A 16,963-nucleotide genomic window follows, 5' to 3' on the forward strand; every position below is an offset into this window, starting at 1 on the left:
TCCCAGGAAATATTTTTTTAACTTCTTACTCCTCATAAAGAAAGCCTTATGGCACTAACCCAGGGCTCAGCAAAAGACCAACATTCAACCTTTTATGAGAGCATTGCTCAACCTTACAGAGACTGTAAACTATCACACGAAGGCCAGAAGGCAGATTTGTACATGGTTTGTATCACTATACCGAGGTGTACACTCAGCGCCCCTTGGCCTGTGAGTCACACCCATGTACACAGTGGTTCTCAGTTCTCAATCCATAGCGGGAACAGAAGGATCTGAACTGATGAAGCCCAAGTGATTGGATTGAAGATAAAATACAGTGTATACATTTCGCTATCATTGCTGGACAGATGTTCCTCATATATCCTGCCGTGTCATTTCAGAGAAGCAAACATCTGTGATGATTGCTCAACAGAGGTCATATTACATGGATGTTATAATACAGTATATTAAAACTGACTTTGTGTTAGAAACATGTTCAGCTTATCCTCGTCTTTGGCGGGACTCACTTGGTGTCACAGACAACAACTAACTACTGACATGCCTGACTCACCACTGTGAAGTCTTCAGCACTGCACTCCATGCCTCGGTAGTAGCAGGAGAGCAGCATGTCCTTGATGTCATGGCCTGTTCGGTCATAGAATTCGCGCATGTTGAAGGGGCGGGGCTTATAGTTGTCGAAGTCGGCCCTCTCCTTCAAGATCTGCAGGACATTTTCCTCCACCAGGTGTGGGTCCCGAATCTCATACCTGGACAGGAAGATTCTGGACTTAGTTCATGTGGACATTCAGAAATGCACAAACATGCACTAATAAACCACAATATTAACCATCTGTTCATACATTACCCTCCATAGTTTAATCTCCATGGCTAATTTTAGCGTAAAACCACACAACAGCAATTATATGCTTACATGACCCCTTTTTGTTTTTTTCCTACAGGACCTTTTCTGTTCTTCTTTCTAAGGCTGCACCTGTGGAGTTAAGACGCCACACATGAACCGTAACATTCCAAGATCGAACTTTGTTTCATCTCTCTATAGCAAACAAAAGTGTTTCCCCTGTAATTGTACAGGCCTTGTCAACAAGGACCCCTACCAGGCTAAAAAATTATATTTTTTAATGCCAAAACAATGCCAAATATCCATTCATTTGGAAATCAAACTGCTGGTAAACTGAAGGGGGTTAGCCCAAAAGTTAGCAACAATGTGTTAGCCTGACCTGACCAGGCTTACTTAAGGTGGACTGACCAGCTGTTCTCATTTTAGTGTCAATCAGATAAACTGAAGTATTTTTATGGTGGGTTATTTTATCGATACTTTTTCACATTTTGGTTCAAGTTATTATCATGCTGCAGCCTCTCTTTTTCTCACTGTGTCAGGGCTCAGCTCCTCCACACACATACACACACACACACACACACAGCGAACAGAAACACAAACACACACACTGACACACACACACACACACACAGAGCGAACAGTAGAGCAGAGAGGCCACGGTGGAGTGAACCAGGTGACGTGAAAGATAACGTTTGACTCGAGTTGACGACAACTATGCTTGTTACTCTAAGTACAATAAACCTTTGTGAGTAAAAAGCCAATACTTTATAAATACGCCTGTTTAACAAGCATAAGCATGTAGAGAAGCAATACTTTCATCTGCAGTCTCCCAGTGCGCTAGTTTGGCTAAACTGTCTGTATGTAGCCTGACTGTTTTCTTTAGTTTGCCACGTATCTGAACATTTGGCAATGAAGAACCGAAGCAACAAGGAGTATCAATAATAGTAGTATCGATAAAATCCTAATGATACCCATCCCTAATTTTCATAAACCATAATTCTATTTTATTTTATTTCAACATAATCATTTTCAAAAACAAAACCTTAACCTACCCCTGACAAAGCAAAAAACAGACATAACTTCAAGGAATTCCCAAAGTAAAGCAAGATGCAACCTTAGATGTACCTTAATTCCATTTTAAATTGTGCATTTAAAACGTTTGGCAGGAAGACAAGCGTTTTTAGCAAGACAATGGGGATTAACATGTAAAAAATTAATAGAGAAGCAGCAAAAAAGAGCATATTCAGCCTCTAACTGAACAAAAGGTACATACGTGCATGTCAGCTCTCCAAAAACCTTCAGTTAGCAAGCTCTCACAATATTATCCAAATATTGTGTGAAACTGGCAGCTAAGCTGTGACATGCCTGCCACCACGGGTGTCACAGAGCGGGAGAAAATAGCTCATTATTTTAAGGATGGAAATATTTCTCCTTACACAATCATGTCAATCGTTCTGCCAAACAGCGAGGATTAACTGTGGTGGCAGAGCATTTTCACATGTGAATGATAACAACATCCGTAATGCTGTAATTCTGACTGAGGACCCTCCACACTCTGAAAATGTGTATATACATGATTTAGCATTTAATTCAAAGCAAAACACTTCACAAAGCATCTGCTGTAAGTGCAAAGCGTATTCAGGTGTGTCATGCAAGGTAGGATGCATACTGATTTTCTCTTGGTCTATCTGCCTTTCCTCTACACAAACACATGAAACACTATACAGTATGATTCATCTGTGTGCATCAACACACGCTAAACTCAAATAAAACTGCAAAAAAAATCTCAGAAAGAAAACACGTTGGAATTCATTTATGTCATGTTTCTGCTTGACAACCACCGCCAACCTCCCGCACCTGCTCACAGTCATTCACAGATACAAATTAACCTCAATTAACTGGTGTGGCCCTGCTCGGAAAAAAAGGAGGCCGGTTGATGACCCCTGCTGAGCGATGGGCCATCAGTGGTACAAGCATCCAAATTATGGAGTGCTAAGATTAAGCACTACTGACAGACACTTATGAGGATAATTTGTTAGGACACACAGAGTCTATCAGAGTGAATAACACTGTAATGGACTGTATAATGGTGTCTTGAATTAACAGGTAAACAAGGTGGTTATTCCTTATGTTTCTTCCAAGTTTTTGCAAAACAGTAAGGTAAGGGTTTTTGATATGACTTTCTAAGTCTGTGTGCAGCCCTCTGAAAATAAGGCTCATGTATTGTGTTATTGTTATGATCTTTGACAGCTCAATGACGACTGCCCCGTAGCTGGAGGAACAAGAGTTAGAACTGAAAACTGTAAGAGACACAGAAAGAAAAAAGGCGTACCCTTCTCCTCTGACAATAAATCTGTGAATGACTTTGTGGACGCTGACAGCAGAGTTATTTCTCATGGATATGGGCACTACATCAAAACCGTAATTGGTGGTGAATCTTAGTGGATTTTTTTTTAATTTCACATGGTCAAGCTTTGTCGGAGCTCCTGAACAGGATTTTGTCCCTTGATGACAGGGGAAAAACGTAAGTTGATCCATGAATAAAAAATGAAATATTACATTATTTCTTTTGTGAGCGCTGTCTTAATATTCAACCGGCAATGTGTTTTCAACTCAAGTCCCAACCAAATTACAAGAAATGTAATATGTTCCACTGCAGCCACAGTGTTGTTTACCTGCTACAAACAGAATTAAATAAAATATTCACCATGTGAGACGGTATGTGCTGTAATTTGAAATGAAAACCTGAGCCTGTTTCTCTGTACTGCTCTCGTAACACTGAAGAGAGATAGGAATCCGTCATGCTTCATGTTCAATGGACTTAACAGTACTGTGACAGAAGATTGGGACTATTTCTGACTCAGTTGAACTGAATGTCACGCTATATTGTCATCAAATTGAACACTGCGACATCAAAGATCAGGTGTGAAGTGACACCTAAGACCAATTAAATGTTTGCGGAATATAACAGATGTTTCAACCGTTAATTACTATGATTAGGAATCCATTAACTCTCCCTATACAGACATCTATCACTCTTACAACTAGTAAACAGCAACATCATTGAGTAAAATATCAGTATTACCAAAAGAAGAGCTGCCTTCTTCTTTCTACTTATCTTGAGAGGACCACCGTTTCCAAGCTTCATAAACAATCGAGCTCTATTATAAACACAAGAAAGGTTTCCTCATTAGCTGCTATTTTATCCATAATACATCTGGCTAGTGTTTGAATTCTATCAAGGCACATTAGGGTTATGCAGGGTTAATGCTTAACTGCATTTGTGTGTGAATGTGTGAACAGATCATGAATTGTAAATGTGTAGTCTGGCTGGCTTTAGTATATTAATTACATAGTTTTTAAAGAAGTTCATTAGCAAGAGAGGTGCGTGGGTTTTAGGCAAGTATTTTTTAGAAGGGTTATTTAACAAATGAACAGTGAAAAACAACCACAAAATGCTTGAAAATGGTTGCATTCTGCTGCAGTGAAGCCTGGGAAGCAGCATGTATATTGTTGCAGAAAAATGTAACCTCACAAGTTGTAATAAGATACAGCTGCTGTGACACAATTACCATCATTTACAGTTAGAGTTACTTAACAGATTATAATATATTATGTTTCCAGTTTCCACGTTGTTATTATTATTATTTCTACATTGTTAATTACTGTTATACTATAGGCACTGAACGTTTAATATTAATCAGCTACATACATCACAAGATGCAATAGTAATTCCAGTGACTGATGCAGTCTCATAACTGAATTACCTGCTACTGCCAGTGACAGGAATGGTAATGTTTGGATAACGTTAGTGTGTGCCCCTGTAAATGACAGGTCAAACTACACAGGCCAGCTGCTGACTGAAAAAAAATATATGTTTGATAAAAGCACAGCTCAGAACTAGTTCAATGCTCTGACTTACATTGGGACTACATCACTACATTGTCATGGTTTGTTCTAATAAGAAGATACAGCCTGTTGTGGTATATTCTGAATTTAATTGAATTGTATCCTAAGTCTCTGTCTTATAAGCAACACAAAGCTGCCAGGAGAGCACTTAAGACGCCGTGTTCAGATCCCCGAGTCAGGAGGCTTTAGTTGAAGCGCATACAATCACAATAATATGGGTAGATTTTTTAATATTGCCCTGCCACTGCTCCCTAAAGCAATCACAGCAAACTCACGACGTTGGGAGGGGGAGACTAAATTGGATTATGGGCCACAAGCACTTTAATTTTCTTGCGGGGACTAAAAGGAATGAAGGAGCATCTGCATCACTTCGCCACCTCATGAGAGAAGAGAGTAAATATGAGAGACCACTGATTTTCAGAGAGAGCTTTGACTGTGAGACTGTAGTCGCAAAACTGTACACACTGTTCACATCCTCGGCTCAAAAAAATAAACTAAATGAATCTTCCTCTACAGCAGTTCATACTCCTATTGTTTTAAGCTGGTGCTCATACCCCTGGCTGTGTGAAACAACAACGAACACATCTTGATATCATCTAAGGTAATTATCCAATTAGCGCTAATTGAACTCGTACACTAACGAGGATGAGGATTGTTTGTGCAGTGTCCTTGAAAATGGATAACAGCGAAGATTTCTGGCGGCTGAGTTTTGATAATAGCATCTTAATGATGGTTAAGGTAAGGGTACCTGTGACACAATTATTATGCCACTCTGGACAAGATCATAGAAATGCAAACTAGGGCCAACGAGAGGTGAGGCGAAACAAAACCTATCTGTGATATTGATGAGCAACTGCACAAATAAACCACCGAGGCATAATATAGTAAAGACATACACCACCTTGCTATTGAGGGATCACTTTTGAACTGTTAATAACCTAATTCCAACACTAAATTGCCTACTTATGTCACCTCAATGATAATCTTCTCTCTGGTAAACTGTCACAATATAAATGCAAATGAACCCACATCTGAAAAATCTACTTTAGAAGTAACTCTTTGACTTTGTATTTTCTGCATGATGATCTGGCTTTCCCCGTGTCCTCTCCCGAGCACTTTTTTACACCATTTCAAATCATGATTACAACCCGTGATCCTGCTGAGGTAGCTCACACAGTTGAAGTTATCAAGCATTACGTTTTGTAGCACTTCCTGCACTTACTGTTAATGTGAATTCGGAGCATGTTTGCAAGCTCAGGAAACATGTTAAGGCCTTAAGAACTGTGTAAGCAGAGGACTCGCTTCTCTGACTTTCATGAGCTGATCCAACATATTTTGGCAGCGTGCGCCACACTACTAACACCTATTCCAAAATGACCTTTCTTTGTTAATTATCATATAATTGCCTTTGCGACATAATAAAAATAAAATAGAGCAATTTACTCGTGATGTTACGCACTGCCAAGTGTGACTTTAACCTGCGAAAACACAATAAGAAAGTGGAGGGGTGGAGTGAGAGGGGTGTATTGCCTGCTGCTTCCTCCTGAGGTAGTGTCAGACACAGACTCGGAGCCACCGCAAAACCCACAGCATTGGTGCTTGATATCAAGAAGCTTACCGATGCAATGTTTTCTACCCAATCAATGTTAAATTTAAAAGGAGTGTCCGCAGAAAGCCCTAGGAGCTTTTTATTTACAGCTCCTTTGTTTTTCCTCCTTAATCCTCATCACGCTGGACTTTTTTCTACCTCAGTGAGACTGTCAGAAAGGAAGACCTGCTTGCAGCGTCGGCCTCGTCATCTCTAAAAAGAGCATCATGTACTGTACCTAGCTCTGTAAGGGCAAAAAGTCAGGGGGGGAAGTCTCCCTCAAGGCCAAATGGAACAGAGGGGGTAAGAAACAGTGAGACGGATGAGAGAGTGTTAATCAGTAGGACAACTCTGTAGCTTAACAAACAGCTCTAATTACATGGGGATAAAGACTTGTTCATCACACAGCTTACGAGACACAAGTTAATTGCCTCTGCTTATAGTCCCCTCCCTCCATCTAAAGCCAGCTCATTCCAAAGTCACTCGTAATGTTTCATTTTTCTGTTTTTGTCTCTCTTATTCGTTGCTCTTTCAGGTGCTCTACATGTGTTAGCTTCCAGCAAACCAGCACTAATAAGTCAAAGAGGTGGAGGCCTGTGTTGACATTGTAATGTTTCGCCGCTGCTGCTGACAGTACAAACACAGAGAAACATATGCACATAGGATGTAGGCACGCTGGTTGAAATCTACACCATGCAAAGCACTAGAAATACAGCCCGAAGCGATGGAATCTATTGTTTTCCTGTAAGGTTATCACCTGTAATATGGATACATACATAGAGGTCTATATCCTCCTGTGTCCTCCTGTCTATATCCTCCTGATTGTCCTGTGCAATCTAATGCAATCCGATACAACAGCTCCGCCATAAATCCTACTTTTACGAAGCTTATACATTTTCAGTTTTTGTTGACATTGTCAGAAAGGTGATAATTCTACTTTATGTTTATTACTGAGCTCATTGCGGGTGGTGATGGTGGTGGTGTACTGGAGTGCATTATACTGAAAAGTGTTCCTGCTATTTCGCTTCCCTCATGCATGTTAATGGAGTGGACAAAATATTAGGAACACCATTCTATATAACACACCCCCAGTACACCACCACCACCACCACCCACTATGACCTCAATAATAAACATACAGTAGAATTATCCCCTTTCTGACAATGTCAACAAAAACTGAATGTATAAGCTTCGTAAATATAGGATTTATGGCAGAGCTGTATTGAGAGAGACAGAGAGAGAGAGAGAGAGAGAGAGAGAGAGAGAGAGAGAGAGAGAGGCACTGCTGTGTGGATCAATATGCTAAAAATACACTGAGCAATATGTTCAAGATGATATTTAGATGTCTTTATGTATAGTCAATTTCTTATATTTTTACATAGATGCTACGTCTTTCTGTGTATGTGCACGCGTGTGTGCTCATGTGTTTTACTGCTATAGCTGTGAATACAGAGTGGAGGACGGTCATCTGTATTATACTGTTAAACATGATCAGGATAAGCTGGGTGACACAGAAAAAGAAAAAGTGAAGAAATTTCCAAGTCACAAGTTTCAACGGTGAACGGTGAGCTTGTCATGGCTCCCAAAAGACTAAATGATCAAAGCACAGCAGAAATCAACAAGTATAAAGGGAGGGGATGCACTTGTGAATCACACACACACATCTCTCCACACTTTGTCAGCAGGGGATTTAAAAACCTACTTTTCTACTTAACCAATATTGAGATATTCATATCACACAAGCGGTAAAATGATGAGGCAAGGAATTGCACCAGTGGCATTTTCTCCATCATTTTATATGAACCACTTAGAGACAGCTCATCCATTATCTGTTACCTGAGGGATTCACATGATCTGTGATAAAAAAAAAAGAAAAGTGGTCAATCTCTTTTTTATCAAACAGTATCAACAGACTGATGTTCGGGGTATATTTCATGTTTCATGGGGTTTCATACATACAGAAGCTTATGTACAGTACAGTGTGGATTTTAGCTGACATGATCTGTAGTGTCACTACATTATTAAATAACCTTGCTGCCTTCAACTCTGATGCTGAGCCTTTTCTCCACTTTCAGAAAACACCTTTCACCATTCCCACCCCCCCACCCCTTCCCTTCCTTTTTTTCCCTCAATTACCTCAGGCTAAGGTCAGTCACAGTTCATATTCACTGAGAGCATTGAAAGGTTTTGCATGCTTTGTCCATGTTGTTTGCTCATCTCCCCGTGTGACAGGTATTAACTCCCATATGACAGTTGAGACAATTCAAAGTAACTTTGCATTTCCACTAGGCTGTTCGAAAACCAATTCAAATTTCAGAGATTTTTAAAGCTTTCTAGATTTAAACCGCTGGGCCTAATAACTAAAGAATTACCACTGTATCCCTTTACTAGATATCAAAAGAAGAAATGTCAGTATTTAGTCAGTGAGTTCAAGGATTTAGTGATGTAATTGTTGTCAGTTAGTTTTACTGAAATGAAGAATTGCTCCATTTCTTGATAACTTAATGCACTGGAATATCTAAGCCAATTTTTTCAAGTTTTCACTGTTATCTCACATTGTGCAGTGGACACAATCAAATCCTGAATCAACAACCAAATCCTCACAGATGGGTTTCCCTGAGGCAAAATCTAAGCAAGCAGCCAGTGAGTCTGTTTGAAAGTCTGTGTGAGCTGAGCACTGGTTTGTTTTAATCTACATGACAGAAGAAACTGGACTACTGTATGGCAGGAAAGCAAAGATTATAATATTTCTGTCATCAAAGTGCTTTTTTTGTTAGCAAACCTGTTTCTGACATTATGAATACCAACAGGTAGACCTGCTGAAGGCTACAGTCAGCCCTTAACACACAGACCAGATACACACATACACACACACACACACACACCTGCCGTTGAGCAAGGCAAGGAGCTCTCCAGCGTGGTACAGGTCGTTGCGCGTCACCCTGCTGAAGCGGAAGGAGTTTAGGTTGCAGAAGGTGACCGATGGGAATATCATCATCGGCGCAGCCACCTCATCCAGCTTGGTGATATGAGGGTACTGGAAGTAGAACTGCACCCGGTCCACGCACACCATCACCAGTACACCCACGGAGCCCAGAAAGAACAAAATCCACAGGCTGCGCTTGATACACATCCGCTCATAAGTGAACATGTGCGAGATGCCATGCAGCGTGGACCTGCTGGCGAAAACTTCAATGGGAGCCGGCTGCTTGTAGTCCATGTCCTCTGAGTCCGCTTTGAGATCCATTATTTCCACGGGATGAGTTTAGATCAATGAAGGGACAAGGGGGTTGCAAACGGAGGAAAACTGTCTTTAAAGATGAGTAGATGCTTTATTAATGGGAAGGGTTAGTGTCTGCAAGTTCACGCCCTTCTAGTCATGTATTTCTCATGCAGTCTGTGTGAGATGTTGCGTCACTGAAAGCCGGCAAAATACCCCGACATCCAGAGCATTTTACACAAGATATGCAACAAAATACCTCGTCATTACATGAACATACTTGGAGAAAGTGTAGGAGGAGGGAGCATGTGTTGTACCTCGGCTGGGGTCACAATTCCATAATAAATAGTCCGGTGTGGAGCGCGCATGGATGGATGCCAACGCTGTCCTCTCCCCTCCGCACACTTCTGTAATATTACCAAGTTGATATTTGGCTTCCACGTTCAAAACAAAAAGCAAAAACACTAGGCGGGTCTGCTAGAAAAAAAAGATCACGGCTAAAAGGGGAGAAAACAGGCGGACAAATCACATCGGTGTGGAAAACAAGGGAATTTAAAAAAAATCAAAGAGGCGGTATCATTTTCTCTCTGTGTAAAAGGCATTGAGTAGACTGCCTACATGGCTCTCCCCCTGCTCTTCATATGTAATCCCAACACGTGCAGAATAACAAATAGCCGCTGATTTCTTGCCTGTTGGCGTTTTTAAAAGCAGTCTCCGGGGTGTCCTGGGTTTTCCACAGCGCGGATAAACAGCTGCATCACTGAGGAGCTGGGTCTGTCAGATCGTTGCCTCGGTGCGCCTCTGCTCGCTTGCCTGCATCCATTCCCTCCTCCGAGCTGCCTCCACAACAATGCAGCTAATTACTCCGGTTGTATTTTGGATTCCTGCTGGTTTCTCCTTGAATAAGAGTGCTCTGTAAAAAAAACAATGTGCACGTTGGCAAAAGAGACAATTCCCGCTCGAAATGCTCAGCTTTGTGGATTCAAGGGAAACCACCTCAGCGGCTGTCGCGGTTTGCCCGGATCAATTAAATTCGCCCCAAACAGGAGAGAGCAAGGATAGGACGGCATGTGTTTTACACCAGCTGACGAAGTCCAACGTCGGTGTCACTCCAGCAATGCCAATACTTTGCCCAGACGCTAGCTAGTGTAATAAAGCTACAATTTAAATGATGACGATACAGCTGTGACTCAAAAATTACTCATTATGTTACCTTAGTAGTAGTAACTGCCGCCACTCCTGTGTCGCTCATGCAGCTATCTGAGCTAGCTTCAATGATTAAAAAAAAAAGAAGCTAGCATCAAGTTTTACTTTCTTCAGGGGAGAGTTACTATTTTTATTTTATAAAACACAATTGTGACAAAAACGTTACTTTATCATATAACACTACAGCAGAAGTAAAGTGAGATAACCTGGTTTATCTTATTTCTGACGGTAAATTAGTGTATCCGACCGTTACAATGTAACGGAAAAGTAACGCTAGCTTAAGTAAACCCTCAAGTGCAAAACACATTTTCAGAAAACGGATAATCTTAATCCTACCAACTGGAGTACTGGGGTTAACTAAATTTCCTAAAATAATAACAATAATATATGTTTTTTTTTCAGATAACATTAATTACATCACTAATAATGTTTTGAGAATAAATAAGTTAACATTTTGCTAAGATTTTTTTGTCATTCACAAATCTCCTGAGCTAAAGTGACTTTAATTATGTTGACAGTATCACATTTATGCGTTACTTGTGGAATTCCTTGTGTTTATTTGTGGACTTCCATGAGCAACATGGATCATTTTAAAAACTAAATAAGTATGAGTAGCTATCTTGAATATCATTTTTGTTAGTTTTTGCTAGTTTTCCTAGTTTACTTGCAAAGCAAATGGTAAAACTAAACATAGCATTTCACAAAAGACAATAGACTTTCTACTAATTCCCAAATGTGTTTTGCATATTGCAAAATATTTTAACATACTGTATTTTTGCACTCAGATGTCTCATGAACTTATTTAAATTAGATGATCAGTAACTTGGTACATGATGTTGATAAATATAGTTTTATAATCATAATTTGTAGAATTGTTACATTTATTTTTCAGATTTCTGTCATGAATATCTTTTTTACACACGCTGAGTTCACTTAGAAATGTTTCCCGGGTTAAAATGACATTTACATTTTTTTAAATATTCAGTTTACAAAGATGTTTATGCATTTTCACATGACTTAGCACACTTGCATTTGGTGGGCTGACATTTAATGCATTTAATTTTATTTTGCTGGTGAAGAGGTCTGACATCCGGGTTTTGCATGTGTTCATGTTGAATTTCCAAGTGGAAAAGCTGCCTGGTAGCTCATCTGGGAGAAAAATATAAACAGTAAACACTGAATCAGTGCAGTGACATGCACAGATTCTCTCATGAAAACCACTCACAGAGTTATGGTTAATTTTTTCCCCAACAGCATACCAGTGAAGTCCTTGAGCTGACCAGACAGGTACCCACCAGAGAGACACATGGCCAGCTTAAAGTAGAAGCCTCCCATTAGGGCACAGACACATTCAGGTTTAGTACAGGTTTTAAAAAGTGCACTTCTTCACTCAGAGCAAAAAAGAGCAGAGTCCACATGAAGAAAGCCAAAACTTATTACATTGGATATGAATTAACTGAATATTTGTTGTTAATTCAAAATTATGTGTAAAATTAACTATTCAAACAGAGTGTGAAAGTTCATAAAGAGTTAAGGTTATTGTAACATAAAGCTGCAAAGGAAGCATCTGCAATATCATACCAAAGGTTCTTACCATCATCCATTATAGTAGTATTCAAGGTTACTACTGCTGCACAGCTCTTTAAAAACACACACTCACATACACATTTGTACTTAAATGCCCATATAGCCTACACATCCATGCATGCTCACTTGTAAAAAAAAACACACACACACACATTTGCACACACAGTGCTTGCACAGATAGTTGTATACATGCACATACCACACATGTTCACATGCACTCACGCATGTTAATACCTGCATGCGTGCATACACACAGTTGTACACTAGTCCGCACAAATCCCTGAACAAATCTATTTTCTCCCCTGACCAATTCTCTGTAGTTGACTGAATGGAACATCCAAATATGTCAGAGTGAGTGAGTGAGCCAAACACAGGCAATAAGGCAGATGTGTCGCAAGACTGCCAGTGCCAAATCTGTCATAGAAACCGTATTGCCAAGAGGCGAGGGTAGCTCACCCATGAAATTGTTCATAATGCGTCCATAATTGCCATTTGCCATAGTATTGACTGTGACAATGTGGCAGCCATCTATAAAGCCTGCATCTTATATTGATCAGCAGTGCTGGGAAGATGAGCCAAGGTCTGTTCCAGTAAGGTGATGTGAATTCTGGGTAGACATTGTGCAGCAGTGACACACGTGGGTTTGATATTACAGATATTAAATTACTGAGGCACATTTTGATAGCAGGTGCCAGGATGTACACTTTTTAGCTTTATATTTAGCTTTTATCATGGCCGTTAGTGTCACAGTGACGTCGGAGTAGCTCACTGAGAGAACTGGCTCTAACCATGTACATTATTCTGAAGAATATGATAGCATAATGCGCTTCAGAGGTACCCGGATGAATAGGGCTCTTCTGACAAAGTCATTTTTCAGTGCAGCTTTCATAGGAGCTTGCTTTTTGGTTCAGGTATGCCGAGACTTTCTTGCTGTCCATGCCTTCTTATGAATATATTTCCATCCACTGGCACTATGAAAGTGGCTCTGTATTTTACAAAATGACATTTTGAAAGCACAGAAGTTAAAAAGAAATGTAATTTATTGGCAGCACTTTTGATGCTCCATGAATGGAGAAGTCCTTGATTATACTAGCAGATTATCAAGTAAGAAGTTGTGTAAAAATACAGCCAGTTTTCATGTAACATCACTCTGTAAAGCAGAGTTGTGCTTCAGCAGGAGTATTTTTACAATGTACACTATATCATAGTGTAGTTATTAGACATTAGATTTGAGTGGATTATTTGATCGTTTAAATGCACAATATATGATCAAAATGTGAAGTGAGCTCTGCCATAGTAATTCAAACACAGAACTGTAACCTGCCAGCACTCCCAAGCTGATTATATAGTTTTTTATTACAAAAAACATCAACTGAATGTGTTGCTGTAAAAGGGTTGTTTACATTGGTAATTTTTATAAACAGAGGACAAACACAGGCTTATCTTTTCAATTATTGTTATATGTACAATATAAAAAATGTTATTTTATATCAGTAAGTCTTCAAATATATGTGAATATACAGTTTACCTGCAATTACATGGTAAAAAGAATACTATTTGAGTGTTAGTTAGGAGTGAACAGGGTGTTTTCATGAGGTCGAAAAGCACTGAAAGGCATCGAGAACAAGAGTGAAAATAATGCATTAAACCTGCAGCGCAGAATTTTTACATATAAATGAACATCCATTACATCCATGTCTTCGCCATGCGAGTTCACACAATGCTGATTAAGCCTATCACCACCAGATAAATCTCCCTGTAGTTCACAGTATACCAGTTTTTATATTTTTATTTTATATATGGTGTCACGTTTGACATTCCTGCGCCGTATTTTTAAAAAAAATCTTTATTTAATCAGGCAGTCTCGTTGAGATAAAGATCTCTTTTCCAAGAGAGACCTGAGAACATTCACAAGACATGGACACAGTCAGCAGACAGAAACAACACAACTACACAGTAAAGAAGGAATTAATAAAAACAGTTACAAAAATCATGAAGAACATAAGATAATAAAGCTTTAAAATCTCCTAGAGGAATGTAAGACTCAAGTTTGAGGGGAGTTTGCAGTTCATTCCATTTAAAAGGCACATAATACCTTAAACCAGCTCTGCCAACATTAGTGCGTACATGAGAGATATCTAAGGTTAAGTAGTTACTAGATCGTATACTGTAGTTACTAGATTTATATGAGAGAAGTAATGTGAGGTAGTTTGGAAGCTTCAACAGTAGAGCTTTATAGATGAATAACATGATATGGATGAAAAATCATCATTTAGGCCTCAAGCAACCCCCACATGTGAGCTAAGATGTAAACTATTACCGTAAGGTTAACAAAAGCAACTCTGCCCTGTTCTTAGGATAATTGGATTTGCAACCCCGTGAAGACAGCGTTATATTTGCCCTGCACATCAGTTACTTGTCATCCTGAAAGCCTTTTCTCTTGTAAAAATGGAACCTATTTTTTAAAAATATGAACATAATGTCCATACTATAAAGCATAAATCAAATCTCTGTGTTGTTTTTCTGTTATTCTGTTTTGTTCACTCCTTGTCATGTTGCTTTTCCATCTGTTTTAAACCAACTCTAGGAGTTAATGCTTGTTTAATTAGCTAGAGAGCTATAGCTATTAAATACTTAGTAGCCACAGTCAGTCTTCGTTTACAGTATTACTTTCTTAATATTACATCTTAGCTAAGTGATGAGTAATGTATTTCAATGCCAATCAGCATATTTGTAGGATTATTTAATACACACAGGTTTAATAGGGCACTAATAGGGTGTGGAAAACTGATTCATGTCTGTTCAGTAGTATAAATGGGAAAAAAGAGGTTTGTCTCCATAACACTTTGTGAGGTTGAGTCTCCTTTAATATTCCATTTGGATAAGACTAGTGGTGAGAGTAAGCTTACACACACACAGGAAGATTATCCAATCTCTCCTCTCCTCTCCTCTCCTCTCCTCTCCTCTCCTCTCCTCTCCTCTCCTCTCCTCTCCTTTCCTCTCCTCTCTCCTGTGTCCTCCCTTCCTTTCAACTCACTCCATGCAGATTGGTTTTTACTTGGCCAAGGCTGCATGGTGTGCCAACCAACTCAGAGGGAGCTGGCAGTGAATATAAATACACTCTTGGGTCCCATTGACAAGTCTCTTTCGTTATCAGTGGGCAAGCAGGACACAGAGGGAGCAAGAGGCTCTTGACCCTGATGATTTGAGTCCATTTTCCACCCACATCTAGAACCTGCTTCCAAGCAACGGTTGTCTTGACACTGGTCCAGAGAATGACGTCATCAGACATCAGAAGGTGACAGACAAGGTCTTTACAGACAGATGGTCGTTAGATCTAATAATGAGTATCTGCAGGATCCAGCCCAGACAAATGCATACTACCCTAGTGGGCAATGATCATAATCAGTCAAGGACGCCTTTATTGACAGCAGGGGAATCCATCATCAAAAAGCCTCGATACCCTCAACTTCGCCTCGGCTCTTTGAGATACAGTTCACCAAATTGCCTTCTCCCTCAAGTGATATAATACTTAGGCATGTGCAGCTCTGTAAGGGTAATGCTATCAACTTCACTAGACCTGAAACCCTATTATTACGCTCATGCTACAGGTAGATGTTTCAAGAGCAAATCATGCCAGGCTATGCTCAGCAGAAACTTTACAACCCTCTATGCATCTATTTTTCATGTAGGCAATTGCCAGGTCAGGCTCTTGAGGGGATTGCCTGCAGAACTCCTTTGCACACCAAATGATAGAGCAATAGTTACATGGGTAGAAAATAGCCATTCACATTTTGATGCTCAAGTTTGCCATGTGCCTGCTCAGTGATTTAGTCTGTAGAAGGCATTTGGAGCTGCTGCTAAAAGGCTTAGCCATTATATCTCAAGCTTCTTTGATATCAGTGTCTGGTTGGTGCAGATGAAGGAGGTAGTGGAATGGAATTTGCGGACGAGGAGGTAGTGTCATCTTACCACTGCGATTTCTACCCCTCTTAGAGTGGCTGATTGTGTCTGAACATGGGTTATTCATCTGTGTCTCCTGTTCAATACAGTATCAGGTCTCTCCACTGCAAGATTGATTCTCTGCCCCTGTAAGAAAAGTTTTAAAATCAACCAAACTTTGTGCTCTCACAGCCTCGGGCTAGTGTCATGAGATATTTGGAGAGCTGGTAATGCGAGACCTTTATACTTATTTTACACTTACTGTGTTGACAATTTAACAAATCGAGGTGCTAGGCAAGGCCAGTGAAATGTTTCTGTTAATGTACTGCTGGGAGTATTTTGCAGGCAGATCCTCTTTCTCCAATGACATCAAGAACAACACACCTAAATTTACATTTTATATTTTAGAGGGTATCGCTGCTTATAGCATATTTCGGGATCATTTGTGAGCTCGTTACAGCCACACAATTTTGAGTGACGTGGTTACTGTCCACAGCTAAAGCTCCACAGTATGGGAACTCCACCTCAGTCCCTTGCACAGTCCTCTTTTCTCATGAGGAGTGCAAAAGAACATTTAAATTAGCATTAAAGAGGAATTAATCCTAATGACTTTTTTTCATTAACAACTAATTAAATATTCACACGCAGGCCTCACTCTAACACCCCCACGTCC

The 16,963-nt window shown here is 39.8% G+C and overlaps 1 protein-coding gene across 3 annotated transcripts in view; it reads right to left on the minus strand.

Moving 5' to 3' along the window:
• The window catches only part of asic1b (acid-sensing (proton-gated) ion channel 1b), a 186,832-nt gene extending 175,798 nt beyond the window's left edge, over positions 1–11,034 (minus strand). Inside the window, exons 1-3 of one of the 3 annotated variants that reach the window (XM_067586772.1) lie at positions 10,769–11,034; positions 9,221–10,468; positions 551–746 (exon numbers count right to left, since the gene is read on the minus strand). In XM_067586772.1, the coding sequence (XP_067442873.1) occupies positions 551–746; positions 9,221–9,582 (558 nt within the window). In that variant the 5' untranslated portion in view covers positions 9,583–10,468; positions 10,769–11,034. The other 2 variants (XM_067586775.1, XM_067586774.1) reach the window with 2 other exon arrangements.
• Between the last annotated feature and the right edge of the window lie 5,929 nt (positions 11,035–16,963).

The sequence above is a fragment of the Thunnus thynnus genome, chromosome 4, assembly GCF_963924715.1.
Source record: "Thunnus thynnus chromosome 4, fThuThy2.1, whole genome shotgun sequence".
Lineage (NCBI taxonomy): Eukaryota > Metazoa > Chordata > Actinopteri > Scombriformes > Scombridae > Thunnus > Thunnus thynnus.